This window comes from Aulonocara sp. 'chitande type north' Nkhata Bay, linkage group LG3 (assembly GCF_057382095.1).
Source record: "Aulonocara sp. 'chitande type north' Nkhata Bay isolate Kocher_YH1m ecotype deep benthic linkage group LG3, A_spYH_male_GT1.1, whole genome shotgun sequence".
In the NCBI taxonomy this organism is placed as follows: Eukaryota; Metazoa; Chordata; class Actinopteri; order Cichliformes; family Cichlidae; genus Aulonocara; species Aulonocara sp. 'chitande type north' Nkhata Bay.
In genome coordinates, this window is record NC_141346.1 from 44,444,065 (window position 1) to 44,458,249 (window position 14,185).

Genomic DNA, 14,185 nt, shown 5'->3' on the forward strand with positions numbered 1-14,185 from the left:
AAGCAGCGCCAAACTGTACTGACACCGTGTCGACTTTCATCTGTGCATGTTTGAGATTTGCGAAATGTTTTGAACAAATACACCAGAATTTAAGCGCGAGATAGAGCGCGCGTGCATTGAATGTGGGTGTGGTCTTGGCACTGGATCTGGTGGGGATTTAAAAAAATCTGTGTGACTTTTAAGGCTGTTAGTGTTTCCACATAATCCCCGGTGTTCCCATTATACATTTGCGAACTTCAGCCTCGCTGTCGTTCTGTCTTTCTCTTTCAGGCAGCAGCAGCCTCATGGGCCTCAGGACATACTAGACCCCAGCCTCCATCACACATCGAGTCCCCCCCCTCCCCGAAAGTCCCTCCAAATCTTTTTTATACTGTTACGTAAATTTACAGGCAGCGCTTGGCTACACCTCCTCTGACACCTCCGTGAAAGGTACCAGGCATGCACAACAAAGGCGTCCGCGCTCTTTGTTTACCGACTGACTGCATCGCCCGCCTAGCTGGTCTCTGCATCCTCTACGTGCGGGTGTAAAGCCGGCCACCTAAAAGGAGTGCAAACGTTGTTTTATGCAGCCACTTTGCAGACGCCCGGAAGTGTGGCTAAAGTGCTACTGAGTAATGTTATTATATGACTATAATTATTACTATTCTGTATATCATTCATATTAATGTTATTATGATTATGAAATTACATGTTGACGCATGACTTTGCAAAAAAAACAAAAAAAATAGAGCGTGAGAGAGAAAACAACGAAAAAACAATGCTGTACATTTTTAGATATTTTAAAGAAATACAAAAAGGTATTTTTGTAATCAAGACGATGTTTGAAACGGTTTTGTTTGGGTTGATTTATGTTGTGCTAAATCTTGTGAGGACGTTTTATACCTTTTCTTTTTTTGTTCCCTTTCTGTTCGGTGCCATTTTAAAACAACAAGTCGCCCTGCTATACCAAAGCAGTCCTGCCAGTTTGCTCTTGTCTCTGCTCCAAAAGGAATTTTGATTCGCTCATATGTGTTGTGTTTTGTTTTTTTTTTTTTGGGGGGGGGTTTTGTCCCTCTGTGGCGTCTTTACCCGACGAAACGAAACACAGAAGTCTTTTGTCTGAAGCGATTTTAACGTTGAGTGACAAAACGCACCTGATCCAGCTCGTAGTTTGGCTGTTTGAGGTAATCAGATGTGTGAAAAGAGGCACTGACAGGAAAAAGCCATCGCCGGTGGAAGGTAGCGTGACCCCAATGTCACGTATAGCGTGATGGCAATACGCGGCAAACTGAGCTCTGCTATAATTAGGAAATCGCTCCTTCGCTGTGTAGCAGGAGGACAGCAGCACAGTATAGAGAAACAAGACCAAAGCTTTTTCTTCTTTTTTCTTTTTTTACACTGGAGAGCTATCTAGGCTAGTGGTTATTCCATTTTTGACTACTTTTGTAGTCCTCAGTCTGATTTCTTATGAAGTATGACATTATTTTTGCAGCATGTCCCTTTTGGTGTCACTCCAAAGAGCCACTCTGCATCTGAAAGGATATTCACTTTAAGCGATTTGTGTCTTTTGTCTATTTTTAGGGAGCCGCTGTGATTCAACCTGCTTTTGTAAAGTTTGAATTTACATAATAATGATTGGAGTGAGATGTATAAAAAAAGGAAAAGATAAAACAGTCTTTTGTAATCTTGCAATAACGTCTTTGCTGTATGACATATCATCGAGTGATCATATTTCTGTGACATCTTGACGCCAAAATCTTCATTCGCTAATACGAAACCAGTCTCCGAAGGCCAAGTCGCATTTCACGCTGATGTGACAATCAAACGCCGTAAGGAGACAAGTGTCCCCTGTGATGTTTAGCCCCTCTGTGTACACTTATATCGGACTGGTTGAATCATACAGTAGCCAAGTGTTTGTAATTAATGATAATATGCATCATATCTATTAAATCAGCTGAAGGGTTTTTTTGTTTTGGTTTTTATTTTTGCTTTTACAGACATTTTTAAGCCAAGTGTGGCACTCAGATTTATTAGAACAAGTATTTATACAACGTGCGTGAATGTTATGTGTGTTTTTTAATGGGTGTTGTCTTTTTAAGGTTCATAGAAAACGCCCATCATATAATTCATTGTAAGTATTATTGTAAGTTTAATTGTATTTTCATTTGGTAAGAATTACTAGAGCTTTTTCCTTCGTTTGTATCGGTCTGATTGGAGCATACTGTATGTAACATGTGAATACTGTTTTACCTGCATCATTCACTGTGAAATCCAGAGAAGAAGAAGATATACTCCTCGAACGAATGGGTCTTTTGTGTTTCGCCAGCGGTACCGTACAAAAGTTCCTGAAAAAACGAATAAGACGACTCCTCCCCCTCCTTTTGTCAGTGACAAATCATTTCTTTACTTGTTTTAGTATACCGCGTGTGTAGCTGTGTGTTCAGTGCATGTTCACGGCATGTGTGTGTGCGTGTTCTTTTTCCTTTTTCCTAATGCATACAGTACTGTTGATATTTATGTACTTTAGCCGCTGTAAGGAGAAACTGTATTTCAGTGAATTGCAGAGGTTTGTTTGTTTGAAACAAAAAAAAAGGAGATGATCAAAATGAGACGTTTTTATGAAAATGTTAAATGAAGACATTTCAGGCCATCTGCCATTAAAGATTGACATTATCTGTGCTGTCATGATTACCTTATTTGTTCAGAGTGTGCAAGTTTTCTGAAATGTGAAGACACTGATAAAACTCTGATATATATATGTATATATATATATATATATATATATATATATATATATATATATATATATATATATATATATATATATATATATCACTTTGCTAGTACTGGGTTGGACAGATGGGGGTGGCACAGATCGATCAGTGTGCTGGAAACATTCCTCAGAGATTTTTGTCTTTATTCATCCAAGGGGATGAAAGCATCGCACAGTTGCTGCACATCCATGATGAGAATCTCTTGTTCCTCCACATCACAAAGGTGCTCTGTTGGATTGAGATCTGGTGACTGTGGAGGACATTTGAGTGTCATGTTCAAGAAACAAGTTTGAGATGATTTGAGTTTTGTGACATAGTGCATCATCCTGCTGGAAGGACCCATCAGAAGATGGGTTTGCTGTGGTTATAAAGGGGCAGACCTGGTCAACAACAATACTCAGGCTGGCTGTAGTGTTTCAATGATGCTCAGATGTTACTAAGAGGAAATGCCCCTCAAACCATTGCACCGCTAGCCTGATACAAGACAGAATAGATCCATGCTTTCACGTTTACACCAAATGTGGACCCTACTCTCTGAATGTGGTTCTGAATGTTCATCAATGAGGTATTTTCACCCAGAAAACTGCTAAGTGAGCAGATGGTAGTGTCCGAAAATCCCAGCAGATCTGCTGTTCCTGGATTCAAATTCAGACTAGCATGTCTAGCATCAACAAATCACCTCTCTTCCTCATTCTACTTGGTTTGAACTTCAGGAGGTTGTTTCAACCATGTCTACATCAGTCACTGATTAGCTGATTAGACAGTAGCATTAATGAGCAGTAGAACATTATACCTAATGAAATGGCACAAGAGTATTTTTGATGAGAAAATATGAAATCAAAATTTTTTTGTTTGATTGTTTGCTTTTTGGTCACAGGATAATTATAGCAAACCTAATAACCATTAAGCTAACTGGTTCCTCTTACGTGCTAACAATCTGAGCAGGCTCACTGAAGCGCAGTATCCTGTGAACTTGCCAATGTTTAGTCTTTTAATAACTATGTAAATAACTGGTACTACCTGGGCCTTTATATTACAGGCCATGGTTTACATCATAGGATATTTTTAGACTTCAAGACTGCATTTGGTAATTTTGGCTCCTCTTAGAAGTGGCCTTGTACCCACAGAGAAATCCACCTTCGTATAGTTCCATTTCCTCTTCCATTCTTACACTTTTCATTGGATAATACCTCCCTCGTAATCCCAGTAGACCATCAAAACATGATGTGGGATTCTATAAAATGGTTTGTGTATCAGGAGAGCTGGAAACCTCTCACTGCCCTCTATAAGAATAGCCCGCCTAACCCAGGGGCTGGCTACTCCTGAGACAGAGGCCACAGCCAATTTAGTTTCTCTCTTCACTGTCTCCACTCTCCTGTCAGCTCAGTCACACCAGGTGGCACACAACAGCTTCTCACACGACACACACTCGTCCGTGCCCGGTGGCGTTCACGCAGGGTGTCGGTGCAGAGCAAAGTGAGGGACAAAAATGCTTGTGCAAAGGTACGTAATCATCTTGGTGCATGCATGCATACGCCCAACCGGCAACACTTTGTAATGGTGTTAGTCCATTTGACAAGCCCATTAAAGAGGTGTTTCTGTCTCATGCTGTTCTGGCTGCAGGATGTCAGACAAATGGACTTGCTGACAAGCATTTTTATTTTATTTCACTGAAGTGAACAGTCAAAATTCAGGTAAATTAAAAATCTTCTCCTTGGTTTAATACATTACCTGAATATGTATGTTTTTGTATACTTGAATTCGTTTTTGGGATCGTGCCTGTAAAATACAGACCAAACATTAGCATTGCTTAACAAACATTCAGCTAAAAACTGATGTTTAACACATTTAATACTTTCCTAGCTGGTTTCTAATGGGTTTTATTTGTGCCCCTTTTATTAGTTGTAGACACACAAAGAGAATAAGCCAATCAGCTACCGCAGAAAACAGCAAAAAAGCTTCCACTGCCATGTTAGCATACATGCTAGCAACTGAGCTTACAGCTAATAAGTACATGCTAACACGCTCATGCTGATAATACTAGGATGTTGATTTTATTGTTACTAATAATTTTTTATATATATGGTTTTTTAAATCATATTGACAATAATTGTGTGTGTTATGCTAATGACTATGACTACTGAAAATGAATGGAAAAATAAATAGAAATGTAAAAACAAAATAAAAATAAATAAAATGAAAATAAAAATTTACATAAGGCAGCGCTAACTAGCAAGTTCGAATAATTATTTCAAAATTTCAACTGACTTCTGAGTAACTCAAGATTTTGAGATACTAATACTACTAATAATGATACTAATAATACTAATAGAAATTCTGATTTATGGATGAAAAATTATAAAGGCTTGATGATATATTTCCTATTAATGTCTCATCTCATAAAGGCCAGCCAATGGCCAGCTGTCTCAGCTCCATCATCATCATCATACTTTTCACACAATAATGTTTTCAAATGAACATGTTTGGCACAAGTCTCCCCATCCGGTCCAGCAGATGGCCCCGCCCCTCCCTGAGCCTGGTTCTGCCAGAGGTTTCTTCCTGTTAAAAGGGAGTTTTTCCTTCCCACTGTCACCAAAGTGCTTGCTCATAGGGGGTCATATGGTTGTTGAAGTTTTCTCTGTTTTTATTATTATAGGATCTACTTTACAATATAAAGCACCTTGAGGTGATTTTGTGATTTGGCGCGGTATAAATAAAACTGAATTGAAGTCACATCTGAGCATGTATGCTGGCATGAATTGTTTATAGTAAGACTGGAATCTGTGCTGACTGTCTACTGACTCATCATCCAGCAGTCTGCATGCGTCTCTACAAAGGCCTGCAGAGTCACTGTCCAAACAGTGATTGGCTAAAGCTGGGCCGTGTCTTCTTGGAAGCATTGGCCAACTAATAGCCCCGATGCTCACCAGCACGCCGTCAGTGTCTTTGTGATCGTTAGTCTTTCACATGAGCTGACGACTTCAGAGTGAGTCAGTGAATTTGATTTCACTGCGGTAGAGGGGCTGAGCTGGGCGAGGAGTGGCTTCTCCCTGTGTTGTCCTTTCTTTCTCCTCTTCTTCACACACACACACACACACACACACACACACACACACACACACACACACTTCTTCTTGTCCTCCTATTATTTTTCCTTCCCCACCTCCTCCTCCTCCCCTCTCATCCACAGCTTCCACCTCCCTCGGGTGGGCCCCTTGCGCCCACAGTCTCACAGCAATCAAAACACTAAAGGCTAACTCTCCCACGACTTTCCTGTTTCCCACTGATTTCACTCTAACTCTACTGGATGCCAGATAAGTACCAGAGATATTATTCCAATAATTTGAGTTGAGATCCAATAATTATGTAGTGGGGCTTTGTGTGTGCATGCACGTGAGTGTGTGCGTCTGTGTAAACAGGGTGTGTTTCATATGGTAACTTGGCTTAGGATGACATCATAGAGCAGCTGAGGACCTTCTTCTCAGACAATAAAGAGCTCCACAGTGCTACCTAGTGGTACAGATATTACAAAGCATTTATGATTCACACATAACCAGTGGCAGATAAAGAGTACACATCTTCGTTATGGTAAAAATAATCCTCTCTCTCTCTCTATGTGTATACATAGCAATAGGACAAAATGAAAGCCTTCATTTGCTAATACAGGTCAAAAAATATTTTAACTTGTAATACTGCCACAGCTGTAAAATCTGAACTTTACACTTTATAAGGTGATCCTATCCATTGCATGGAAGTCTTGTATCAGGCTAATCAGTGATGGAGATGCATCCCATAATGTTGCTGATTTAAACGTCAAAAACATAAAATGAGTGTGGACTGCACATCTTGACAGAGAAAAGAAGCCCTGGCGGCCCACTTTTTCCCTGCACTGAAATCTGTTCAGCCCTCCAGCATCTGACAGGTCTCCGGGGACTTTCCTCCCTAAGGAGGGTTCAGCGGGAAACTGGTGTTCAAAGTAGCCCAGCCCCTGCCAGATTAGCCTTGTTCGTGGAGGGCTTTTACCTCTGTGAAAAAGGGTGCCACTCAGGACTCAGTGGGAAGTTGCCATCGATCGATATTAGACTCTTTCTTTCTCAGTCTATCATTGTAGAGCCAATAAGACTTTAACACTTTATTGGTTTTACTTTATTTGGACTTATGGTTTATATCTAAAGACATCACCTACCACGTCCATACAAACCTCAGAACTATACAGTACAGAGTCCTGAGACCATGATGATGTACTGTTGGTATTATGTTTTGGCTTTTCATATACTTCATTCAGCCCAATAAAACATTTATTGCTTTGCTTTGCAATGCAAATAATACGGAGCCCCGCAGGGGACATGGGAGAAAAAAAAATTAAGATGGACTTTTGCGAGATCTCGCAAAACTAACTCGGGATCTCGCAAAACTTTTGCAAGATTTCGCAAAAGTTTCATACAATATCCGAAAACATCGGAGCACTTTTGCAAATATGTGATATCTTGTAAACCGAGCAGATATCTGACGTTTACACAACTGCATTCACGCCTCAAAATATCTTAAAAATGTATTTTGTGACCCAGAAAGAGTAATATTACAACTAAGTAGCTGCCGCCATTGTTGGAATTCAACTTTCGCAAAATTCCGTCTTAATTTTTTATTTCTCCCATGTCCCCTGTGGGGCTCCGTAAAATAAAGCTATTGTAACTCATAGGAGTTCTTCTTTTTAAGCATGTAACATCTGATGACTCCCTGTTCAAAAGCAGTTTAGTTTCTATACTTATCGGGTCTCAAAACAAGAGTTTGGGTTTCAGTAGGATAATTATTAGCCAAGATGCCCATGTAAGGAAATCTGTGTCATGTTGATGCCTGCTCTGCCAAAGACTGGAAAACTCAAGCACTTTGAGCAGTGTGAAGTTCTAAATACTGGAAACCTGTTGCTTAATTTTGCTTAAATTGCACATGATGAACATCACAAAAGTTAAACTACGCAGGCGTGAAGACTTACCGAACCTGTCCATCAGGCACTGTCTCTGCAGAGTGCAAAAGTCCTGAGCCACCATTTGTTATATTTTACTATGAAAATGGGAATGGGTGCTGAGATTTATAGAAACAAAAACAGAGTTTGTACTTTGTCAAGCTTTCTTGTAATTTCTTTAAGTTATCTTGAGGAATATCTTCAGGCATCTTGAAGGACATTCAAAGCGCTTCTTTGGATGTTGGCTGCCTTGTGCAGCACACTCTGTAAAATGATCCCACACTGCTTCAATGTTCAGGTCCAGGCTCTGGGGAGGCCAATGCATGACTGAAAGTGTGTCGTTGTGTTTTTCTTTCTAGGTTTGCATTTACTTCTTTAGGAGTGTGTTTAGGATCATCGTCATACTGTAAAATGGAGCAGTTACCAATGAGCTTTCCAAACTGTATAGTGGTTCAAAATCTCATGATACTTTTCATCTTCTGTAAACAGTTTTTTTTAGGCTTGCCACTTTTTTTGCTTTTTTTATACCCCTCTTGTTCAATACTGTGCACATGCCGAGAATGATCAAATAATTATCTTTGCCATTTCTTGTGTTTTTGTACAAATAATGAAAAAACCCATAAAAAACATTTTTATCTAGCATTTTCTGAAGCTGGCAGGTCCTAGAATTCGTATTGTGCTGCTGTATCTACAGCAGTAAAATTAAAGGAGGCACGGGTTTCCCTCTTGTGGTCAGACAGCCTCATTACATACATGCTCTTACTCTTTACACCCTTCGTGGCTAAAAACAGCCATGAGCTTTTTGTCCCTGAATGAAAATCATTGTTCACTTTCTAGAAAACCACCATGTGATGAACCATTAGTTCTCCACATAGCACATAAGGGCCGCCACATGACAGCAGAAGGTCACACTCCAATCATGCGCTATAAGAGTGACTGGAAAGCAGTCTGAAATGGTAACGTGGTATTTCACTTAAATCCCTGATGAAGAACTTTTGATGCTCGTAAAAAATGATATCGTAGAGGCATGAGCTTTGTGCTTGTGTCATGGAAGCAATATGACTAAGATTATAGACTTTTATCACATCTGTTAAGACAATCTTGACTGATTATATTTATCGGACTTAATTCACATGCAATTCAGTCATTTAATAACACCAACACTAAACTCAAGTGACATAATAAACATGCTTTATTGTAGAGGACAATCTGATACATGAGAACCATTAGTGCAATTTGATTTTTTCCCCCTGTTTGAACACACACAATAACATTTCATGTATTTCATGTTGCTGTGGAGCTTTACCTGAAAACAGCCATTACTGTGGATAACCTACACCATACCAATGAATGAGTCCTGTGAAATTTGTTGAAACTATGATGTGCGGAAAATCCCGAACCCCTCCAAGACAAATAAAACTAAACCCATTTGAATGTTTAGCTACTGCTACAGATAGATATCCACTGCCAGGATGCTGTTTAGTGTTTGTTTTCTCCTTTCACAGGAAAAGGGATGCAAATTTAACTTCGCTGTGTGACCATTTCAGTGTTTCATGAACATGGTGACCATAATTCTTCTTGTAAAATAAGCTAAATGCCAACAATAACTTCAGATACAGTTCACTGGGCTGTGTGATTTATATAAAAATAAAATTTGAACTTCAATATCCAGGTTACTGCTTCTTGAAAATCCTCTTGGCATCCACCCCTTCATAGTTGTAGCTCTGCAAAGACAAAAAGTGTCAATGGTTTGTGGAGACGTTTATTTATTGGGACTGAATTCGGGATCGACACCTTTGGACCTACTGACCTGCACGAGCTCTCCGCCCACCAGAGTTCTAGTAGTGGTCAGGAGCTTGTTGTTGTCTTTCCTGGTGAATTTGCCTTTCATCATGTCCCCCTCCATCTCCCATGCACCCTGGTTAAAAATATACAGTCAAAGCACTCTTTAACACTCTCCCTTACTGTTTTACATTTGCATAAAAGCGACTTTTAATTCACCGCAGAGTGAATTATTCACTGGAAACTGTTCCTTTGCTTTTAACTGCAGCTGGTTTCCACTATTTCCATTAGCAGAGAATCCATCATTCTTAAAAACAAGCTAGATTTGCCTAAAACAAACCATTTCTGGTTGCCTTTGTGCAATTATGGAACAGCACCTTGACCAAGTGCCTGTGCTTCAGTAATGTTTCTCTTTAGCGCACTCACTGAGACTTCAGTGCCATCAGCCAGGGTGTAGTCGAACGGAACGCCCAGAGTGAAGTCAACCTCTTTGGTGCGTAAAGTGCTGGACTCTTTGACGTGAAACTTGTCCCCGTTCTGCTCGATGGTGATCTTCAGGTTGTCGTGCTCTGCCACCTTGCGTTTCACAAGATTAACACCTTGTAAAACACAAAAAAGCATAGAAATATGAAACTGGATTGTTGAATGAATAGTTATTGGTCATTAACCCCTTGAGGTGATTTTATAGCCACATGATAGTGATTAGTGTTATAATCAGTCCTAAGATGAATGCTGTTACAACAACTACATTAAAACCTAACATCTCACTGCTCTGTGCAGCACCTGCACAACCATACTGAACTCTATGGAAACACAGTTACACACATTATCCTCATAAATTCACACGGCCAGGCTCAGAAAAAACAGAGTTTAAGTGCATGGCTTGACAGTGAACTAAACACTGTCAAGTGCTCTCACACACACTCACCCATTTGCTCCATGAACTTGACATAGTTCTCACTGCGGTCGATCTTCCAGGTTCCATTAAAGGACATGGCTGCAGGTTCGTCGGGTTGAAGGCAGCTGATGATGAAGCGCTACAGCAGACCGTGAGATTGTGATTCCCCAAAGGCCTCAATTTATACACATCCACCCCTCCTTGAGCTGGCATGGAAGATGCTGTTCTTTATCTCACTGATTATCTGTCTGCTGATGTGGCCATTTAAAGACGGTGTCAAATGTAGGCTGATAGCTGCATGACCTCAAGGATACGCTGATAAATGACAGGAGGGCAACTCCCCTCTGCGAATCTGGCACAGTTAAACACTGTTGCATTGTTCTGCAGGGGGAAAAGAAAGGAGGGAGTTGTTTGAATGGGTGCCCCTTTCTACTGCTCAATCTTTTCATTGTCACACAGTTTGTGCCTAGCATGAAAATGATGGTCCATTTAACAATGCATCCTTAGTGTGGCCTCATAGAGGACCCCAAACTTTCTATTTAGGACAGTTTGAGGACAATGTTAGTGTCAGCAAAGTTTCAGAACTGTAAAACTTTATTAACTTTATTTATATTTTCAAACAACATTAGGTTTATGAGTATTAAAAAAACCAAAACTTGCATAGGCATGCATGCAATCCACCAGAATGAGTTTTTGTCACTGTTAAGTATTGTTGACTAAAAATATAATCCATCTGTTTTAGGTCTCCATCAACTGACTTGTGGGATAACATTAAAAACAAACTGGATGTATGTTTTTATGAGCTTTAGAGATGAAAATAATGTTACCTTTACCAAAAGTGTTTCCAAAACTATCACCATCTGTAGCCCCACAACCCTGTCAGATGGACCCAAGCCCAAAAACCACCTCACAAGACTTCTCGAGGTAAAATGTGTTCATTTAAACATATTTTAAGCTTTATTTAGACTTTTTATTTTTATGTTTTTACCATTCATTGTTGTTTCATGTTCACCTTTAACAGTTTAGCTTGCATTGTTTCAATTGTTCGTCCAAAACTGCTAGCTAAACGTTTAACTGCTAGCCATAGCATTAGCGAAACAAATCAAGCTTTCATCAGTAATGTTTAGCTAATAAGTTAAATGGTTTACCTAGAATAATTATCAAACACGTTCTGTTGTCTTAGCACTCTCTCGTTTGTCTATTTCCTGCATTTTATCCGTTACCCTTGCTTAACTTTTAACATTTTTTCATCCAACCTGTTCAGAGTTGCTACAGATCTTTATGTTACTTGTTTTCAGTCACTTGTGATAGTTTTATTGTATGGCATCTGCCTAATGTGAACGTACCTGCTGCAGTAAACTACATGTGTGTTTTATGGCTGGTGACTGTAGTTTTAAACTGTAGTTTAGTTTTTACTGTACATGTGAGGCTGTCACAAGTCCCCAGTCTGCTAGGGGAGACCAAGTTAGTTTCTAAATGATTTTTTTGACAACATGAATAACCGACATAACTTACTCCACCAAGAAAACATTTTCATGCAATAAATATTATGAAAAATGATAAATATGAATGGATTTTCAAACATAATAGCACTGTTAGCACAATGTTTAAGATGCATTCTTAGGGAGAGCAGACGAGAGCAGACGAGATAGAGGACAAAACACTGCGGGTATTGTCCTTAATTGTCATTAAGCTTGTGTCCATGGACAATGGGGCACTATAGCTGCATTCTTGAGCGGTAAAGCTGCACTCGGAGCTGCACAGCTCACTACATGAATACTGAATACTCTCTGTATACCTCTAGAGTTCCTCTCAGTCACCAAGAGATGCCACTTCCATTTAACAATGAAGCGGGTAAATCCAAACCGAAAGACACAGATGATGAAATAACACAGATCATATTTTAGATCTTGTTCACCAGTCAGTGTCAGTATCAGTGACATTTCCATATTCACTGCACACTCCTTGGCCCAAAATACAGCTGGGGTTGAAGCTACAGGATTCACATAAAAATGTGAGCAGTAGCAGCTGCAAAGGCCAAATGTTAGCGGTATGTGCGTCAGCTCAAAAACTCCTCACACTTTAAGCCCTGCTCGCTGCTGTTGTGTTTAATTGTGGTAATAATCTACCAACTGCGGTGCCAGTGTTGTAAATTTGCTGCTAAATTGTAATTTACGACAAAGCATGTATATATAATCCTAGTAATTTATATTTTACAAGGCACTCATTAGCACTAGCTTTGTTAACTTTGACAAAGCTACCTTTTGTCCCTGTTTCAAGTCTTTATTTGGCCTAACTGGCTGCTATAGTTTCATAACATGAACAGCAATTAAATAGTTTTGCAATTTATCTTACTAACCTCCAAATATTACTAAGAGGTAATTACAGCATTGTTACTTGATTACTTCCACACCACCTTAACTGCAGTCAATAAAAGACAGTTTGTACTTTGACTTTTGATTGTAATGACCTGATACGATGCCTCTGGTAAATTGAAGTGATAACTAGTGAGAATGTGACAGATAACAAATTTTTCTTTCCAACTTGTAATGCATTCAGTGTTTAATGATCTTTCTGTGAAGATATCTCTGCATCTACTGTGTGAGTTTGTACTATCACTCCTTTATAAAATTAGTAAAAGGGTATTGTATTCCATTCTTTTTTAAATATATATATTTTGGTCATGATTTTTCATAATGATTTTCCTCAGTTATTCTTAATAATCCTACATCATACTAGTAGATGAATATAATAACACCTCAGTGTGTGTGTGCGTGTGCGTGTGCGTGTGTGTGTGTGTGTGTGTATGTGTATGTGTGTGTGTGTGTGTGTGTGTGTGTGTGTGTGTGTGTGTGTGTGTGTGTGTGTGTGTGTGTGTGTGTGTGTGTGTGTTCTTATCAGATTTGATTCACAGTGCTGGGACAAAAAAAACTCTTTATTTTGATTGGTGTCAGTGCATCTATGACATCATCTTGGTCGTTATCAAGAGAAAAAAATTAAAATTTTGGGGGTTTTTACAAAAACATCAAGGTTTTTTCATTTATATTTTTCTTATTAGTGCTTAAGAGTTCGGGGTCACTTTTTAAAGTGCAGCACATAAATTGATTAGAATGGTGATTTGTGGTGATTTATTAGGCTTTAAACAGGAGGCATGAACTTTGGAACCAGTTGCTGAACTCTGGCCTCTGTAAGTAGATAGCAGTGCAATAGGGTAAGCCTAAATGTACTCATCTGCCACTTTGTTAGGTACAACTGTTCACTCAATCTGTTCAGCCAGTCATACGGCATCAACTTCACTGGACATATAGATGTCAAGGTCAAGGTAGGTCAAGGTAACTTTATTTATACCCAAAGGCAAGGTAAATTTACTTTACAGAAAAATGACAGCATTTGGCATCCCTTTAAAAACACAAACAAAAAGATGTGGTAAAGATGACCTGCTGAAGGTAAAACTGAGCATCTGTATGGGGAAGAAAGTGATTTAAGTGACTCTGAAAGTGCCTGATGGGTTGGTCTAAGTATTCAGTATCTGCTGATCTACTGGGTAAAAATGCCTCGTTGATGTCAGAGCTCAGAGGAGAGAGGCCAGGCTGCTTTGAGCTGATAAGAAGGCAAAACTAAACTAAATAACTGCTCATTATAACCAAGGTATGCAACTCTGAAAACACACTAAAGCAGCAGAAAACCTTCCTGTCAGCTATGGGCAGGAAACCAAGGTTTAGAAATGCTCGACAAAAGTGGACAATGCAAGACTGGACAACATCTGATGAGTCGCAATTTTTCATGCGT

At 39.4% G+C, this 14,185-nt stretch overlaps 2 protein-coding genes across 4 annotated transcripts in view; one reads left to right on the forward strand and one right to left on the reverse strand.

The window, feature by feature from the left end:
* LOC147335849 (RNA-binding protein with multiple splicing-like) overlaps positions 1 to 2,654 on the forward strand; it is a 38,034-nt gene extending 35,380 nt beyond the window's left edge. For all 3 annotated transcript variants that reach the window (XR_015127147.1, XR_015127146.1, XR_015127143.1), the window contains one exon: positions 271 to 2,654. The gene's annotated coding sequence lies outside the window, so the exon portion shown is untranslated. The remainder of the gene's footprint in view (positions 1 to 270) is intronic.
* Positions 2,655 to 8,885: 6,231 nt separating this feature from the next.
* On the reverse strand, positions 8,886 to 10,736 carry LOC147335850 (fatty acid-binding protein, intestinal-like). Its single transcript, XM_086282800.1, has 4 exons — positions 10,427 to 10,736; positions 9,925 to 10,097; positions 9,527 to 9,634; positions 8,886 to 9,440 (listed from the first exon to the last, which is right to left on the reverse strand). Exons 1-4 carry the CDS (start codon positions 10,491 to 10,493, stop codon positions 9,390 to 9,392), a joined length of 399 nt encoding a protein of 132 aa, XP_086138926.1. The 5' UTR covers positions 10,494 to 10,736; the 3' UTR covers positions 8,886 to 9,389.
* Between the last annotated feature and the right edge of the window lie 3,449 nt (positions 10,737 to 14,185).